At 45.0% G+C, this 14,640-nt stretch overlaps 1 protein-coding gene across 1 annotated transcript in view; it reads left to right on the top strand.

Annotated features, from left to right (window-relative positions):
• The window catches only part of LOC144141126 (actin-related protein 6-like), a 46,550-nt gene that overhangs the window by 2,860 nt on the left and 29,050 nt on the right, over positions 1 to 14,640 (top strand). The window contains exons 3-6 of the mRNA XM_077672654.1: positions 2,037 to 2,105; positions 4,337 to 4,460; positions 7,759 to 7,894; positions 13,407 to 13,562. Coding sequence (XP_077528780.1) covers positions 2,037 to 2,105; positions 4,337 to 4,460; positions 7,759 to 7,894; positions 13,407 to 13,562 — 485 coding nt within the window. The remainder of the gene's footprint in view (positions 1 to 2,036; positions 2,106 to 4,336; positions 4,461 to 7,758; positions 7,895 to 13,406; positions 13,563 to 14,640) is intronic.

The following is a 14,640-nucleotide window of genomic DNA, read 5'->3' on the forward strand; positions in this document are numbered from 1 at the left end:
TTGCACAGTATTATGGCCAAATGTTCCGGCTTGATGCAATCACTGAGGCCTGTTTCAGAAGGCATACAAGTGCCAAAACTTTGGCAAGAGTTCTTAGAATGGATTCCCGAAGGCGAATTGAGTAGAGTTTTTATGTTTGTGGCTTTACTTTTTAGAGAAGCCTAAATGATACAATATAGGTGGTTGTGTGAGGTACGGTAAAAATGTGGTTGGTCATACCAACGAGCCGTGTTCCAAAATTAGTGGACTGTGAAGGAATGGAATTTGGAATCATAGCGTAGAGGTTTTACGCGTTTAAAGGTAACAGTGGGACTATTAAATAACTGTTACACCATTGCATTCACATGTGTAGTTCTGTCGCTGCTATCTTATCTAAAATATGTGCGTGTGTGCATGTATTTATCAATTGCATTGCAGTTACTGCTCAGATATATGCTGAGCCCCGCCCCCCTTACTTTTCCACAGGAATGTGTTTTTGGCTCTACCCTGTTCACAGGCTATCAGCTGTTTCACGTTCCAGTATTGTCTGATATTGCAGCCTCCCGCTTTTAATTGGCGACATCTAAATGACGGCATCCTTTTCTAACAATGCCTCTTATCTGTAATAGAGTTTGATCTTCACACCTTTTTTTTTTTTTTTCCTCTCTGTGAAAGTTGTTGCAAAATTAGTTGCTTACCTTTTAGATGTTGTCAACTCTCGCAAATCAATGCGGAACATTCTAAGAAAGAAAGTATGGTGACAAATGACATTGGAACAGTTTGTTGGCAGGTCTGAACCATTTCTCAGTGGTGACCAGCTGTGCTGAGAATTTTTGTTTAGAAAGGGTAAGGGGTAGAATAACTGTGTTCCCACTATTTTTTTGTTTTTGTAATTACAATGCACCTGCACTGCCAACTTCTAACCAGTCACCCAAAATTGCAAACGTCTCGGAACTAGTCTGTGCTAATCAAGGTCACAGTGCACTTTTGGTGCTTTTTTTTCACCCTGTCAGCCTTGCCTTAAAGGAGCCATGAAGACAAAATACAAGTTGGGTTTATTAGAAAGAGTGCTTAGTCCGGATAACAATGATACCAATATCATCGCAATCTTCGAACAACTAACGGAGATATGAAAGAAAACATGTGAAGCAGTCGCGACCCCCTAGCCAGTTTCCTGCAACTTTTCTATGACATCACGGAACCTTGTTTGTGCGATTGGCGGCCGCCTAACTGACCTGTCGCGACGACACATGACTGGACGGCTGTAATGGGGCCTCTAGTTCCATTTGACCGCATCACTTAAATTCTAACGTGCAGTTAACGCACTGAAAATTGTGTTTTATTGTTGGCCCGTATGATGTCATTCTTGCTCATAACACGTCACTGTGGCGCAAAATTTGAAAGTTTCTAAACACTTCTTGCTTTTTTTTTTCGTTAAAAAAACATCTTTTGTGGCTGTAATGGAGCTGAGTGAGATACTGAATCCTAGTTCTTTCGAATTAAACGAAGTTGTATTTTCTCTTCGTGGCTCCTTTAAGAACAAGACCAGTCATTATTTTTAGCTCCAAATGAAACCCGTGACTACATGCTAAAGAACTTGTTTAATACTTGCAGGGACTGCTTTTCACACCTCCTAGTCAACTGTCTTGCCGTTGGCCTTTATCGCTGTTTCTCGCTTCATTCTTCACGCACAGCGAACAGCAGCAGAATGGAAAAAGGGGACGCAGACGATGCTGTTGCTGTCTTGTCTTGTCTGGTCGCTGTTCATGTGAAACGTCTAAACACAAACTAGCCCACCAATGAACACTCTTGAAAGGTTCAGTCACTTAGTGGCTAAGGTGTAGTACAACCAATGAACCAATGCCTCATTGCTTCATTTCCTGGCTGTTGCGGCTGTTTTTCTTGCAGAGTTAAAGAGTGGAAACGTCTGTGTGCCTGAGATTTAGCCTGTAGCCTTTTGGAGTAGCTTTAACATGTGGAAGCAGATTGTTGAAGCCATGATGAATGCAGTGGTCTCCCCTCTCTGTCCATCTCTCCCTCCTCACCCCTTTGCACAGGGCTACCTGGTCAATTGGGACGTGGAGAAGCAGGTGTGGGACTACATGTTCGGCAAGGACGTCTTCAATGTGAGTCAGCAGGGCACCTCACTTGCATCACGTGCACATCGCACGTTTGTTTTGCGTAGCAGATTGCTCGTCACGTTGTACTGGGCGACTGGAAGCTGTGACGGGAGTGTGATATAATGCTGCTCTCGTGAAGTGCCGGTGCAAGGAAAGCAAAGTACCATTGGCAACTGTTCTTTTAGACACGTTAGCGACGTTCTTCTGTGGAGAGTTCTGGCGTATTTGTGAAGCTCTCAGCTTACTCCTGCTTAGAGCCTATTTGGAAACGTAGGAGTACTCTTGAAGCCCAGATTTTTTTCTTCTGTTATTTTTCTTTTTTCTTTGCTGTTCCAATTTGTTAGTAAATGAATGACTTTGGGCATGTTTACTGCTACTTAACTTCACAATTTAGGGCCTGGACTGTAGATATTTTTTGTGACCATAAATTATATTGTGGGATTTTTGAATCACAAGATGGTAAAAAACGAAGATGTAGTGTGGAACAACATTTAAACTATTCTTTCTAGGAATTCGTACATAAAAATAGTGATCTTGGCATGGTGCTGCTGATGGATGCGAACAAGGCTCCAAGGTTGATCGGATTTCTCTTCATGGAATGGAAATTCACAGAACTTTTGTTTTGTAAAGAGCCTGCATTTACCTGTTCGTCTAAAGGGGGGGGGGGATTTTTTTCATGGTGTGTGTTAGTAATGGGTTTTCTTCTGTATGATAGTACTTGGGGAACATTCTATTTGAAATTCTATTTGAAAAAAGTTAAGCTCGTGAATGTTCACTTCGATGTAGTGGGTTGGCGTTCTCTATAGAGGACTGCAAAGTAGCAGATGACACAGAGGCAGAGGCGGGCATTGAACAAAAAGTCTACTCACAAGTAATAACAGGTTAAATAAGAAATTCTAATGAATATTAAACAGAAGACCTGAGTTAAAATTAAAATTCCCCGCAGTATATGAAAACGTATTGCTGCACTATCCTCTGCTGAGCCCTCCAAGCCAAAAGGTGCAAACTGCCACACGGTTGGCTGAACAAATGCTTGGGGTTCTAAGGCCTCAATGCTGCCATGGCCAATGGGTACTGCTTATGGCCGTGCAGTACTGCAGCTTCGAATTAATGTGTCCGATTTTTGGGGCAAGAGTCAAACAGTGTGCTGATTACATTGAAGCCAGGAACCATGCTCCATCCTTCCATTACAGTCATGGAGGGGAAGTTTTTTTCACTGCGGAAAGCGTCAGACATGTTTGAAACCAGGCACCTACCCTAAATGGTCACAAATTGAAGGGGAGCATATTTCATCGGTGCCTCTTCTGTTTTGTTTTTTTCTCCGCAAGTTGCAGGCACTGGAACTAAAGAAGAGATTCAGGCTTATGGCCTGTTTCCATGTGGATTTGGTGCAGGTTGGTCACAAATTGCTGGAAAGCCAGAGAGATATAAGTAAATTTTTCTGACATAATTCGAGACATCCAGTTCTAGGGCTCTCTTACTTTTCCTCTGCCTTAGTGTTGCAGGCAGTACTTGCTGTTTGTGGTCTACATGCCTTAGTCCTGTTATGCCGTAGGCAACTTTGCCTTTCATATGGGTGTGAAGACTGTTTCTGATGCTGGCGGAATTGCTACCTTGACATCGGTAAACAAGCACTGTTGCTGGTTCCTTCCTTTCTGACTTCAAAATGAAAATTCTCGTCATTGTCCCATGAAAGAAAACATAGCAGCAGTTTTTTGTTAACAACACTACACTATGTACAGACATCAGAATGACGCTCGGAACACTATTGCCCTGTGATTACAGTGTTGTGCAGCCTTGTGTGTCCTCCGATGTTATCAGAGCACTCTGTCGTTCAAAATTGCTGAAATTAGAAATGCCACATGAGTGGAACAGTATCTTCAAAGCGTCTTCATTCTGTTCATAAAAGTTTTAGGCAAAACACAGTCTTCAGTGTAGAGAACCCTGAATAAACAGAACTTTCTTCAGTTTCTGATTAGTAATGAACCGCTGTGTACTCCCACTGTCACATGAAAGACGCCCAGAGCAGACCACAAAGGGAGATTTGTTTTTGCAGAGCACACCAGGGAGCAGAGATCACTGTGAACCTGTTCCCCGTTTCATTTTGTAGCGAAAGAAAGCCCTTGACAATCGATTTATGGCATGCAAGCTGCATTTGCAGATGCTAGGTATGTTAGTGTTTATGGGATGAAAGGTTCCTGTGCCCCCCTCCTCCCGCCCCCTTAATTCGGTTGCAGTGCCAGTTTGAGGAGACGTGCATGGTGCTGACGGAGCCGTACTTCAACTTTCCCTCGATCCGCGAGAGCCTAGTGGAGGTCGTCTACGAGGAGTACCAGTTCCACTCCCTCCTCCTCACCACTGGTCAGTTCCTTTGTCTCTCTTACAAGTTAGAACTCTTGTTGGCTTTTTTTTTTTATCAAATTGAAGAAAGGTCTAGGTGTTGGCACACTTGCACAGTTCACCATGCTAACTGAATTAAATGTATCACCCAGTCATCTTTGCAGTGACTGGATAAAGCAAATGTTTATTGTAGGAGTAGTATAAGCAGAGATGGCAAGTTTGAAGCTTCTGGCCTCTTTCTTTGCCTGTGCTGCTGGGTTTTTTAAAAGGGCCCCTGCAACACTTTTCTTACGGGTACTTTTCTGGCCCTGCATCTGTTCTTCATGTCGTTCAGATGCAGACGCAAAAAGAATTATCAGGATCGGTGCGTAAATAAGAGAGTTATTCAATTTTTACGTCTACAAATACAAGCAGGCGTGGCGCTGCCTACGTTAGGCACTACACTACAAATGTAGGCACATAGGCCCTCTGATTGGAGACACTTTGCAAGTTCGGTGTAATGTAGTGCGCCTGACGCGCTGTTTGTGTGACTGCTGTTAAAGGGGCTGCTTTCATTTGAGGTAGCAGCAAACAAATGGCCAAGTTTTGCCAGTAGCATTGCGCTTAAGCTGTTGGGAGTGTGCATTCCGTGTCATGCATTCCGTTGCTTCTGACTTTATGATGTGCATGTGATAGTGAACTTCGATTTCTGGTGTGCCGCATTAGAGAGATAAACTTGGAGATGAACCTCTTGTTTGTGACAGCTAGCTGCCATCTTTCTTTTTCCCTCTCCCAGTTTTTTTTTTTTTTTTATGGTACATCCTTCAAGTGACTGGCATGTCTCAGTAGAGTGAAATGTCATCAGTTTGGTATTTTATTAGCTTCCCAATTAATTCATATTTCATTCAGCCTCAAAATTACCTTTTTTTAAAGGTTCCTTGAAACACTCTTTGACCACTCAAAATTAACCTATCCTGTCTTTGGATTACACACTCGGGAATACCTGATTCAGATATTATGCACATCTATGTCAAGTTGGAAACGCGAAACTTGCAGTGAAAGGTGCAGGAAGACTGAATGCACTCTCCTTTACTGGTTTCAAATTTGCCGCCTTATGATGTGCTGAAGCAGTATCATTTGCGCCCTAGCCGTCCTTTTTGCCGTTGCTGGTTGACGTCACAGTTTATAAAAAACAATACAGTCATGAGTACAATACCCCAGTGTGCTAGAAGGTAGAAATGTGTCGTTTTGGGGGAAAAAACCAGTACAGAGCGCGGGTCTCTTTTGCGATGAAAAAATTGTATGGAGCAGCAGGCAATCCCGAGAGAACTCCTGTTGCCACCTATATGTTTTTGTATCAAACTAAATTTTTATTTGACGGGTTTTATAGAACTTTATGTCGTGGAATGAAGAAATAAGACTATTTATGGTAATAGATAAGGATTACTTTAACAAACAAAGCTTTCGAAACCAAGTGGTAAGCAGCGGCGGCCAAAGGCGCTGCTTACAACAGGAGTTCCTCAGCAGGGATTTTCATCGCAAAAGGGACCCCCCCCCTTAATCAGCCCCAAACGACACACCTCTCTCTTTTAGTACACCGTAACAATACTATATTGTGCTGAAGTGTATATGGGTTGAAATCTACTCTGACTTGAGCTGTGCCCCTATGTTACGAGCACCTTTTCTTGTTTTCGTAGCTTTGCCATATTTCTGGCTGTTGCATCTGATCTGTCTGTGCTTGTGGAGGGAACTACAGTGAAAAAGCACTGCTGAGCTTGTGAATGGGGGTCCACGTTTATGTCATGGTGCCAGTAGCCTCAGTTTTCTGGTAACCTTGGGGCAAATCGCGCTGAGTGCCGGAGAACTTCCGGTGGGGTTGATTTCTCATGTTGTCTCACATGATTGGCTGCGCAAGCGCAAACGTCATGAAAAATGGCCCAGGCAGCCAAACGCGCGAGAACCACGTTAGAAATCAACACCATCGGAAGTTCTCCGGCAATCAGTGGGATTTGCCCCTTAATCAACTACAATGCACACAGCCAGTGCTTTCATGCCAGATATTTTTCAAGCAGTTGGAGGCAGCTTGTGAGTGTTATCTGCATTCTGACAAAAAGTGATACTGCAATATTGCAAAACGTTTGTTGCACTATCACGTGAACTTTGTGGATCTTGATAATTTCAGCATCAAACAGCTAGAGCTGCATCAACAAAGTAGGTTTCTAGTATTTCGCAAAAAACAAAAAGAAGAAAGAACTTTGTCGGATTGTGGCTGCCTAGTTGAGCGTCAGGTGGAATGTGTCAGTGCCATAATTTTAAGAGTCTTTGTGGAGTTCAGTGTAGCCTGTAAGTCAGGTGTACCATCATTAATTTTTTTTTTGAAGGCCCTGTTTGAGCCAGTGAAAGTTGATAGGTGCACAGGTTTTTTAACGTCCCCATCTCAAGGGAAAAACTGGTCACATTTATTTCTGCATACAGTTTGTAGAAAAGCTACTTTGGCATCTAAATTTGTTTCCCAAAGGAAGTGGTGGACAATACCACCACAAATGTCAATTGGATGGCCAGCGCTACATGTGTTTTATAGAATGGAAAGCTATAGTCACTACACATCTTGCGAAACACTCAAAGATGCACCAATGTTTTTTTGTGGGGGCTAGTTCTGTAGAAGAATGAGCATGTTGAATTCTTCCACGATAGTTGTATGGTTTTTAATGCCGTGAGCAATTTCACTACCGCAGAAATGGTTCAGTACAGGCGGACGCGTCACTAGCATATAGACTATCAGAGTGACAGCATTGGTCTCAGATTTAGTCGCTTTCATGAGAAGAAATAGTTGCTTTTTCTAAAAAAAAATGTTTTTTTTTTTTTAATTGTGGGTTTATATTTGTGAAAGCGCTGTCTTGCGTGATGAGGCATGTCATAGTGGAGGGCTCCGGATGAATTATGACCACCTGGGGTTGTTTAATGTGCACTGCAATGTTGACACACGAGTGTTTTCGCTTTTTGCCTCCATTAGAAAAGCAGCCACGACAGCCGGGAATCAAACCCACATCCTTGGGATCAGCAGCACAATGCCTTGGCCACTGAGCCACTGTGGCGGGTAGTCCCCCCTTTTCCCAGTCCGGCTCAAATGTGAGATGACAGCCCCGATTGAGGGATCCTAGTTTAGACAGTACGGAAGCGCAAAAAGGCTGGTAGTGCCACAACTAGTCTTATTATGCTGGAACAAGTAGATAAAAGGTTTGTCGCTCCCTCAAAGCTACCTCCTCTCCCACTGTTGAATTGAGGGAGCGTTCTGCCGTGCCTCTTCTAATCAATCGACCCCTTACCCATAATTCCACAGCTGGCCAGCTGAGTGCCCTCAAGTACCGGCGGGAGCACGTGCGGGAGATGGGGTGCGTGGTGGTGGACTCCGGCTTCTCCTTCACCCACATCTCCCCCTTCCTCAAGGGGAAGCTCATCAAGAAGGGGATAAGGAGGTGGGCGATTGCTTATTGCTCGCCTGCTTACTTTGTCGCAACTGCAGCACATTCATTCAGTAAAGGAAAAGAACCGTATTTACATTAGATAACACACAGAACACGTCTGGTTGCAGTCATCGTTCCTCATCGTCCTCTTCTACAAAACCTGCAATCACCTCTTTGTCGTCACGGTAACAAGGTTTCAACAGAGTAGTCTCAACAGTAGCAGGGTCTTCCTGCTGTTGGCAAGGCAGCGCAGGCCTTGCTGGCTTCTGGCTGGCAGGCTGGCTTCTTCTGGTGTGGATTGGTCCTCATCAGTGGCAGTAGACCTTTGACATACAGTTGAGCCCTCTTATAACAGCAAGAGTTCCTGTTATATAACCACAAGCAAACAGGGCATGGCCGTCATTGGGTACAGTGAGGGAGCTGCGGACAGAGCAAACGTGTGGGAGGGCGACTTCGTTACATTACAGCAGTGGACAACGTATGGGTACAAGCTAGTTGGTACTCCATTATAACACCGTAAGCACCGCAAAGAAGGCGCAAAAGGACGTAGCAGAGAAGGACCGGCGCAAACTGAATTTTGATAACAGCAACAGAACATACACACAGAAGAAGAAGAGCGCGCTCACGTGACCGTAGAAGTTCATCGCGCAAGTGCGCAGCCCACCGCACACCCCGTCATGTACGCATGTGTCAAGAACGTCCATCCAAGTGCATCCCTATCTTCGACCTCGAAGGAGCTGGCCTTGTTGGATGGATGTTCATGACACATGCATAGATGACGGGGGTGCGCGGTGGGCTGCGCACTTGCGCGATGAACTTCTACGGTCACGTGAGCGCGCTCTTCTTCTTCTGTCTGTCTATTTAGAAGAGACACGATGAGGGGGGGGGGGGGGGGGGGGGGGGGGGGGCTTATATGAAGGACCTTGTGGAAAATGTGTGTGTGTGTGGCTCTTGAGATAAAGCTTGGGCCTGCATCCAACAGACCGCAGAGGTTCCAGAAACTTTTGAGGAGTTCGTGTCTGCAGATGTGGCCCCTGTGTGTTCGAGGATCCTACAGACCTTGTGCAAGTAAATGGTGCCCTAGAGGACAAACCAGAGGAGTAGGATGACGAGGGTACTGTAGGACAGAAAGTCTCGGTAGTTAAGGCTGACAATTGTCTTGGAGCACTTTAACGGTATTGCGAGAACAGGATAAAGCTTGCAAAGTGAAGTGCTTTTACGTACAAAAGTTGGAAAGGAAGCTAATACAATCTGCAGTCCCTCAAACTACTAGGAATAACTTCCTTAAAAGCCAGAGTGAAACTTTTCTTGTCGACCTGTCTGAATACACTTTGATACTGATTTATAACAAAGTGGTCATGTTCGATTCCTCACAGTATTTAGAATTTTGGGTTTCAAGAGACCTTGGTTACAAGAGACATGTTTCCCGGGTTCCTTGAGTGTCTCTTGTAACGAGGCTTTACTGTATCAGCATGGTAACACAGAACCCCTTCACCACAGTGACAGATGCTCTGCCCTCTGCCAGCTTAGTCTTAACAATTTGAATGTCGTTAGCCAGCACTCCAGAAACTTGCTTACGTGTTTCCAAGTTTAACCACCATGATCAAAAATGCTCATCATCTATTTTGTTTCAAAATATAAAATGTGTTGACTGTTTGGGTCTTGCTGCAAAAGTTACGCTTGTTATGAATGGCTGATGTGGCCGACAAACTGAGCAGAGTAATACCCCTGTCACACAGCAAATCTAATGTCATTCAAAGTGAATGACATTAGCTGTAAATGACATTCGGCTCGGCCGTGCGGGTCTACACGGCGGAACAAATGTCATTTGATTGTGATAGCGGTGACGATTAGGAAGCTCGCAAAACCGCAAAATTACATTTAAAGTGCATCTAGAATGTTTTCACGCGTACTACTTCTTTAAAAACAAAACAAAGAAATATTTTTTAAAATAAAAACAAGAAAACCACTGATTTAGCTGACGTCAGTAGACATCACAAGCTGAGACAAGTCTGCAAAAAATCCGGATTAGGGTAGCGCGCACATTGGGGGCGAGATTTTCTTTTTTGTTAGTACTTGAATTGTCTTTTTTTATTTGAACAACAATACAAAGAAGAAAATATAAGTTTACTGACAGTTTTTAGAAACAGTATTCTTTGGTTTGTTACTGAATTTTCCTGTCTAGGGACGCACTACTGCTGTCGAGGCTACTCATTTGGCCACTAACTGAGGTCCGGGACCTCAGTTCGCCGCTAAATGTCATTCACCTCAAATGTCATTCGGTATTCTCGTGTAGCACCGAACTAATGACATTTAGAGCGAATGACATTTGCTGTAAATGTAATTAGGTCTGCCGTGTGACAGGGGTATTAATTGCGTTCGTTGTAAAGTCCAACGGAAGTCACCGAGGTTTAACCAAGGGCTTGGGGGCCTGTATAGGTGCAGAGCAACGTTGTGGCGCCAATTATGGCATGTGCACACTACACTCGAGCAGTGTTTAGTGGACGCTGATTATCTGTGTCTAGAGCTTGACATAAGGCACTGCACTGTGCTCATTAGCGCTTTAAATGCTTCAGCGGGCAAAAAAAAAATGGCTACCAGATCAGGTATCCATCAAGCTGTCATTTTATAAGACGAGCAAGGCTTCAGCTTAATTGACGGCAGCGCGTTGCAAAGTGACCCAATGGATTGTGACATCTGCACAAGCGAATGCTTGTCTGAGGCAAGTTAATTAAGCATATTGTGTATTGTTTTGTTTTCATTTTTTTAGCCCAGGCAAAGGTTAAAAGGAAGTGGGCATGCTTGAGTTCTCGTACCCTTACCATAATAAGCAGCAAAGGCTAAAAAAAAAAATGGATTGCTTAGAATACAGTACTTGGGGTAGCTTTTCTTAGGTGCAACAATCAAAGGCAAGAGGAGAGACGTGTAGTAATACAAAAGGTGTGCCACTTACAACTGGTTTATTGTCAAAAAAGAAAGAGGCATCTCTTAACCCTTTGAGGGTCGAATTTTTATGCCGAATGCGACCTCCCAGGGTCGATTTTTGTTATTGCTGATTTAAATTCTTCGGATGAATCTATTCCGAGAAAAAATTGTCGTTATTTTTTTAGGGTGACCATAAAGTGACAAAAAAAAATCGTTTGTGTTGTTACATACATGTGGTTTATTCATGAGTAACACAAGAGAAATTCTAAATAAAAACGAGAGAGTAACAAGCCGGCACCTTTTGAGTGAATCGAAAGACATCAGTTTCGTGGGCGCAAGAAGCGGGAAGCGCCCGGAGGACGATACCAAAACCAGCCGCAGCGCGCGTGCGCATGCGGTCGGATGTGCGAGTGATAGACGGTGCACTGCTCCTATAAAATAAAAAGAAAGGAGGAAAGAGCCTCATCAGTTTCGCAGGCGCCCTTGGTCTGTGGCAGGCGCAAGAAGCAAAAGGCACCCGGGCGCCCGGTGGGTGATACCCAGCGCGCCCCCTCGTTACCGGATGGGCAAGCAATAGCCGGCGCGCCGCTGAAGTAAATAATAAAAAAATAAAAAGAAGAGCCATCGGCGCCAGAAAATAATTTGACATATTTCCGCAGTGTGGCAGCACATGCCAAGCAAGAGAAGTTGGCGAAAAAGGCGCGCTTTTTAGACATACAAGCGATGATGTACATATACGTTATTGACCATTTCGAAGGTGTTTGCGGAGGCCGTACATGTACGTCCACATGTACGTCCGTGACCCTGAAAGGGTTAAATTAACAACATATTGCTTCTATTTAAGCGGGATTTCGCCTCTGTAAGCATTGGGGCTTTTGGAAGTCAAGCCGATGACAGCACTATCTGAGGCACTGTAGGGTTGCGAACAAACTTCAGGCATAAATCGCATTCAAATGCAGAAATTGAAGCGCAAAACGTTTTTGCCACGAGGCCTAGTGCAGGAACTTAGTGCTATCTATATCTCTCTCACTTGCACAAGTATGTTGTGAAATGTTTTGTATTTACTTAGGGCGATAGTGTCTTGACTTTGGGGCTGAAAGCATGTCTCCGGCAATGGATAGGTGTTTACTGTGTGTGTGTGTGTGATACAAGCTTGTTTTCTTGGAAGTTTGTTTCTCGCACCCTGTGTGTGTATTTTAGAGGGAAATCTCCAATACTCCAGTGTGACAAGTGTGTGGCGCCCCCCATCCCTGATATTCGTTGGCCGCTAAGTTCAGTGGCCCCACCAGGCTCGGTGGGCAACCTTGTGGGTGGCCGGGCAATAAACACCGCCGAGCACGGCTGCTCGGGGGTCAGTCACCGTCACCACCAGCACGCTGCATGTCGTCTCTCGGCTGGAGGGTACCCCTACCCTCACAGGTTCACGAACGCGGGTCTAGATCGTGACATCCAGGTCAAATCCAGAAAAAGACTCGTTCTTTGTAGTGTCAATCTGACCTTCGAGAATGCGGGTTCTTTTTGTGGTGCAAAAAATTGAACGTAATGCAGGAGTTCTTTCGTGAGCTCCTGTTGTAGCCAGTGCCATCTGCAACTTCTTCAACCACCAAGTTTTAAACCCCGGAGTTATTTAAGGTTGCTTATAAACCTTTATTCCATCAAATAAAGAAATGGGGCTATTTATTGCAATACATGTACATGGATTGCAACAGACTAAATCAGGAAAACTGACCAATGAGAAGTGGCCGCTATAGGGCACTGCTTATCGTACGAGTTCCTCATCAAAAATTTTCATCGCAAAATGGACTTTCCCCCCCAATACCAGGCCAAGATGACACATCTCTGTCTTCTAGTTCACTATAGCCAAGGTGAAGTGAGCACTTTGTGCGTTTGCATGCTGTGAAAGCGACTAATTGCTCGTTTGTTCCAAGTGGAGGGGGGCGCTGAGCGGGTGGAGGAAAGGGTAAAGGCGTGTACTTTCACAAAATGAAAGAAGCAGACACTAGCTGCATTCTAGAGTGGCATCTGTGATTGTGTGCGTGTTCACTGGGCATTCTCGGCACAAAAACCAAGCCATTACTTGGCAAAAACGGTAGAGCTGCGTTTTAACCACGGCGAACTCTGCTCCACCCATCAAAATCAGCCTGGGAGGCAAGGGGATGATGAACCACGTGCAAAGGAAAATATTTGATTTGCCGATAGGTTTTACACACACCGCTCTTCAATTTACAGTACTATTAAAATTCCACGTTTAGTGACAGACCACTGCTGTGGAGGAAGCTCATTCTGCTCAGGAGCTAATGGGAACGTGCTCCCCGAACTCAGTCAATCACCAAATGCCATTCATGCAAGTATCCTTTGGTATTCTTGTGAAGTGCTGAACTAGCACCATTCACAGCTAATGTCATCTGCTGTAACTGTTATTAGATTTGCTGTCTGACAGATGTATAAGCCAAGTGTCCTTGGCACCGCAGTGCTTGTGTTTGTGTGCGCACGTATTACGATTCTGGTTTTCTGTCTCAGTGGTTCACCTCTTGCACCTCGCATGCTCGTTTGTTTGACACTCCTGGTGTAACACCCCGTCTGTACCACCCTGTACCAGGATCAACCTGGGAGGGAAGGCGCTGACGAACCACCTGAAGGACATCATCTCGTACCGGCAGGTGCACGTCATGGATGAGACCTACGTGGTCAACCAGGTCAAGGAGGACTCCTGCTTTGTCTCCAACTCTTTCAACCAGCACATGGACACGGCCAGGTGACCAATGGGGGGGGATTGGCCGACAGGAGGGTGGGATGGGCATCGGGAGAGAAAAAGGAATCAGAGACACGTGCACACCAGACTGCTCGTGTTGTGGTGTAAAAAGATTGAATTTGTTATGAAAAGCAATTTGTTGGTATGACACATTGAAGTAGCGCTACTAGTACAGCAGCTAACATGGCGGGAATTGGCCGACGGGGGGGGGGGGCATTGTGGCAGGAAAGCATGTCTTGTTCGCTCTGTAAACCTTAGTTTACGTGTTTGCAGGTGGTTGGCGAGGCCCGGGAAAGGTAATAAAACAAATAATAGCTTTTATTAATTACCGTATTCTTTCTAATCCAACACACCCTCAAATTCTAATGCATACCCGATTTTCGGGACAATGAACCAAAAAAAAAGAGGGCAGTTTTCTTCACACAACAAGCCATTTATAGGTGCCTGAACTTCATTTTATCATTTGTTATTGTGCTGGTACGGCTCTCGTCACCCTCCAATCACAGCATGGATTTTGTTGAACCGCTCCGGGGGCCGCTTTCCCAAACTCAAGTAGCAAAAACTTGGAAAAAACATTTTAAGTGCAGAGCACTTTAGGGGCTCGCCTTGCCGTCGTAGCTCGCTGTCACGGTCGAAGTCAAACGACTGCCAGAATCAGGCGGTGCCGCGAGATAGCGGACACAGGTAGAGTCTGGCGTTCCGTCGTAGCACATCCTGCAGAGGCTTCGAAAACCAAGCGGTTTATGCAGTCATAACCATTCAAAACTCGTGAACCGCTGGCGCTTGTCATACATCTCCTCGTTGTTTAGCGCAAACAACACTACAGGTACATTTGAGGCAAAATATGTGTAATTAACTGGCAGCACCCGCATTCATTTAGTAAGGAACGCTCGTTGGGTTGGTTTTTACGATAGTAGTAAGCGACAAAAAGTGGCAGTGCAACTGCGGCATGTGCGGGAGGGAAGGCAAGCACAAAAAGAACAGAACTCCCGCTGGCGCAGTTTCAGGCAGGGGGCGCGCGAGCACTGCGGAGGCGGGAAATTTGAATTGCGCTGGGTGGTAGCAGTGAGCGGATAATGGT

This window comes from Haemaphysalis longicornis, unplaced genomic scaffold, assembly GCF_048455015.1.
Source record: "Haemaphysalis longicornis isolate Haplotype H1 unplaced genomic scaffold, Haemaphysalis longicornis Haplotype H1 scaffold_6, whole genome shotgun sequence".
NCBI lineage: Eukaryota > Metazoa > Arthropoda > Arachnida > Ixodida > Ixodidae > Haemaphysalis > Haemaphysalis longicornis.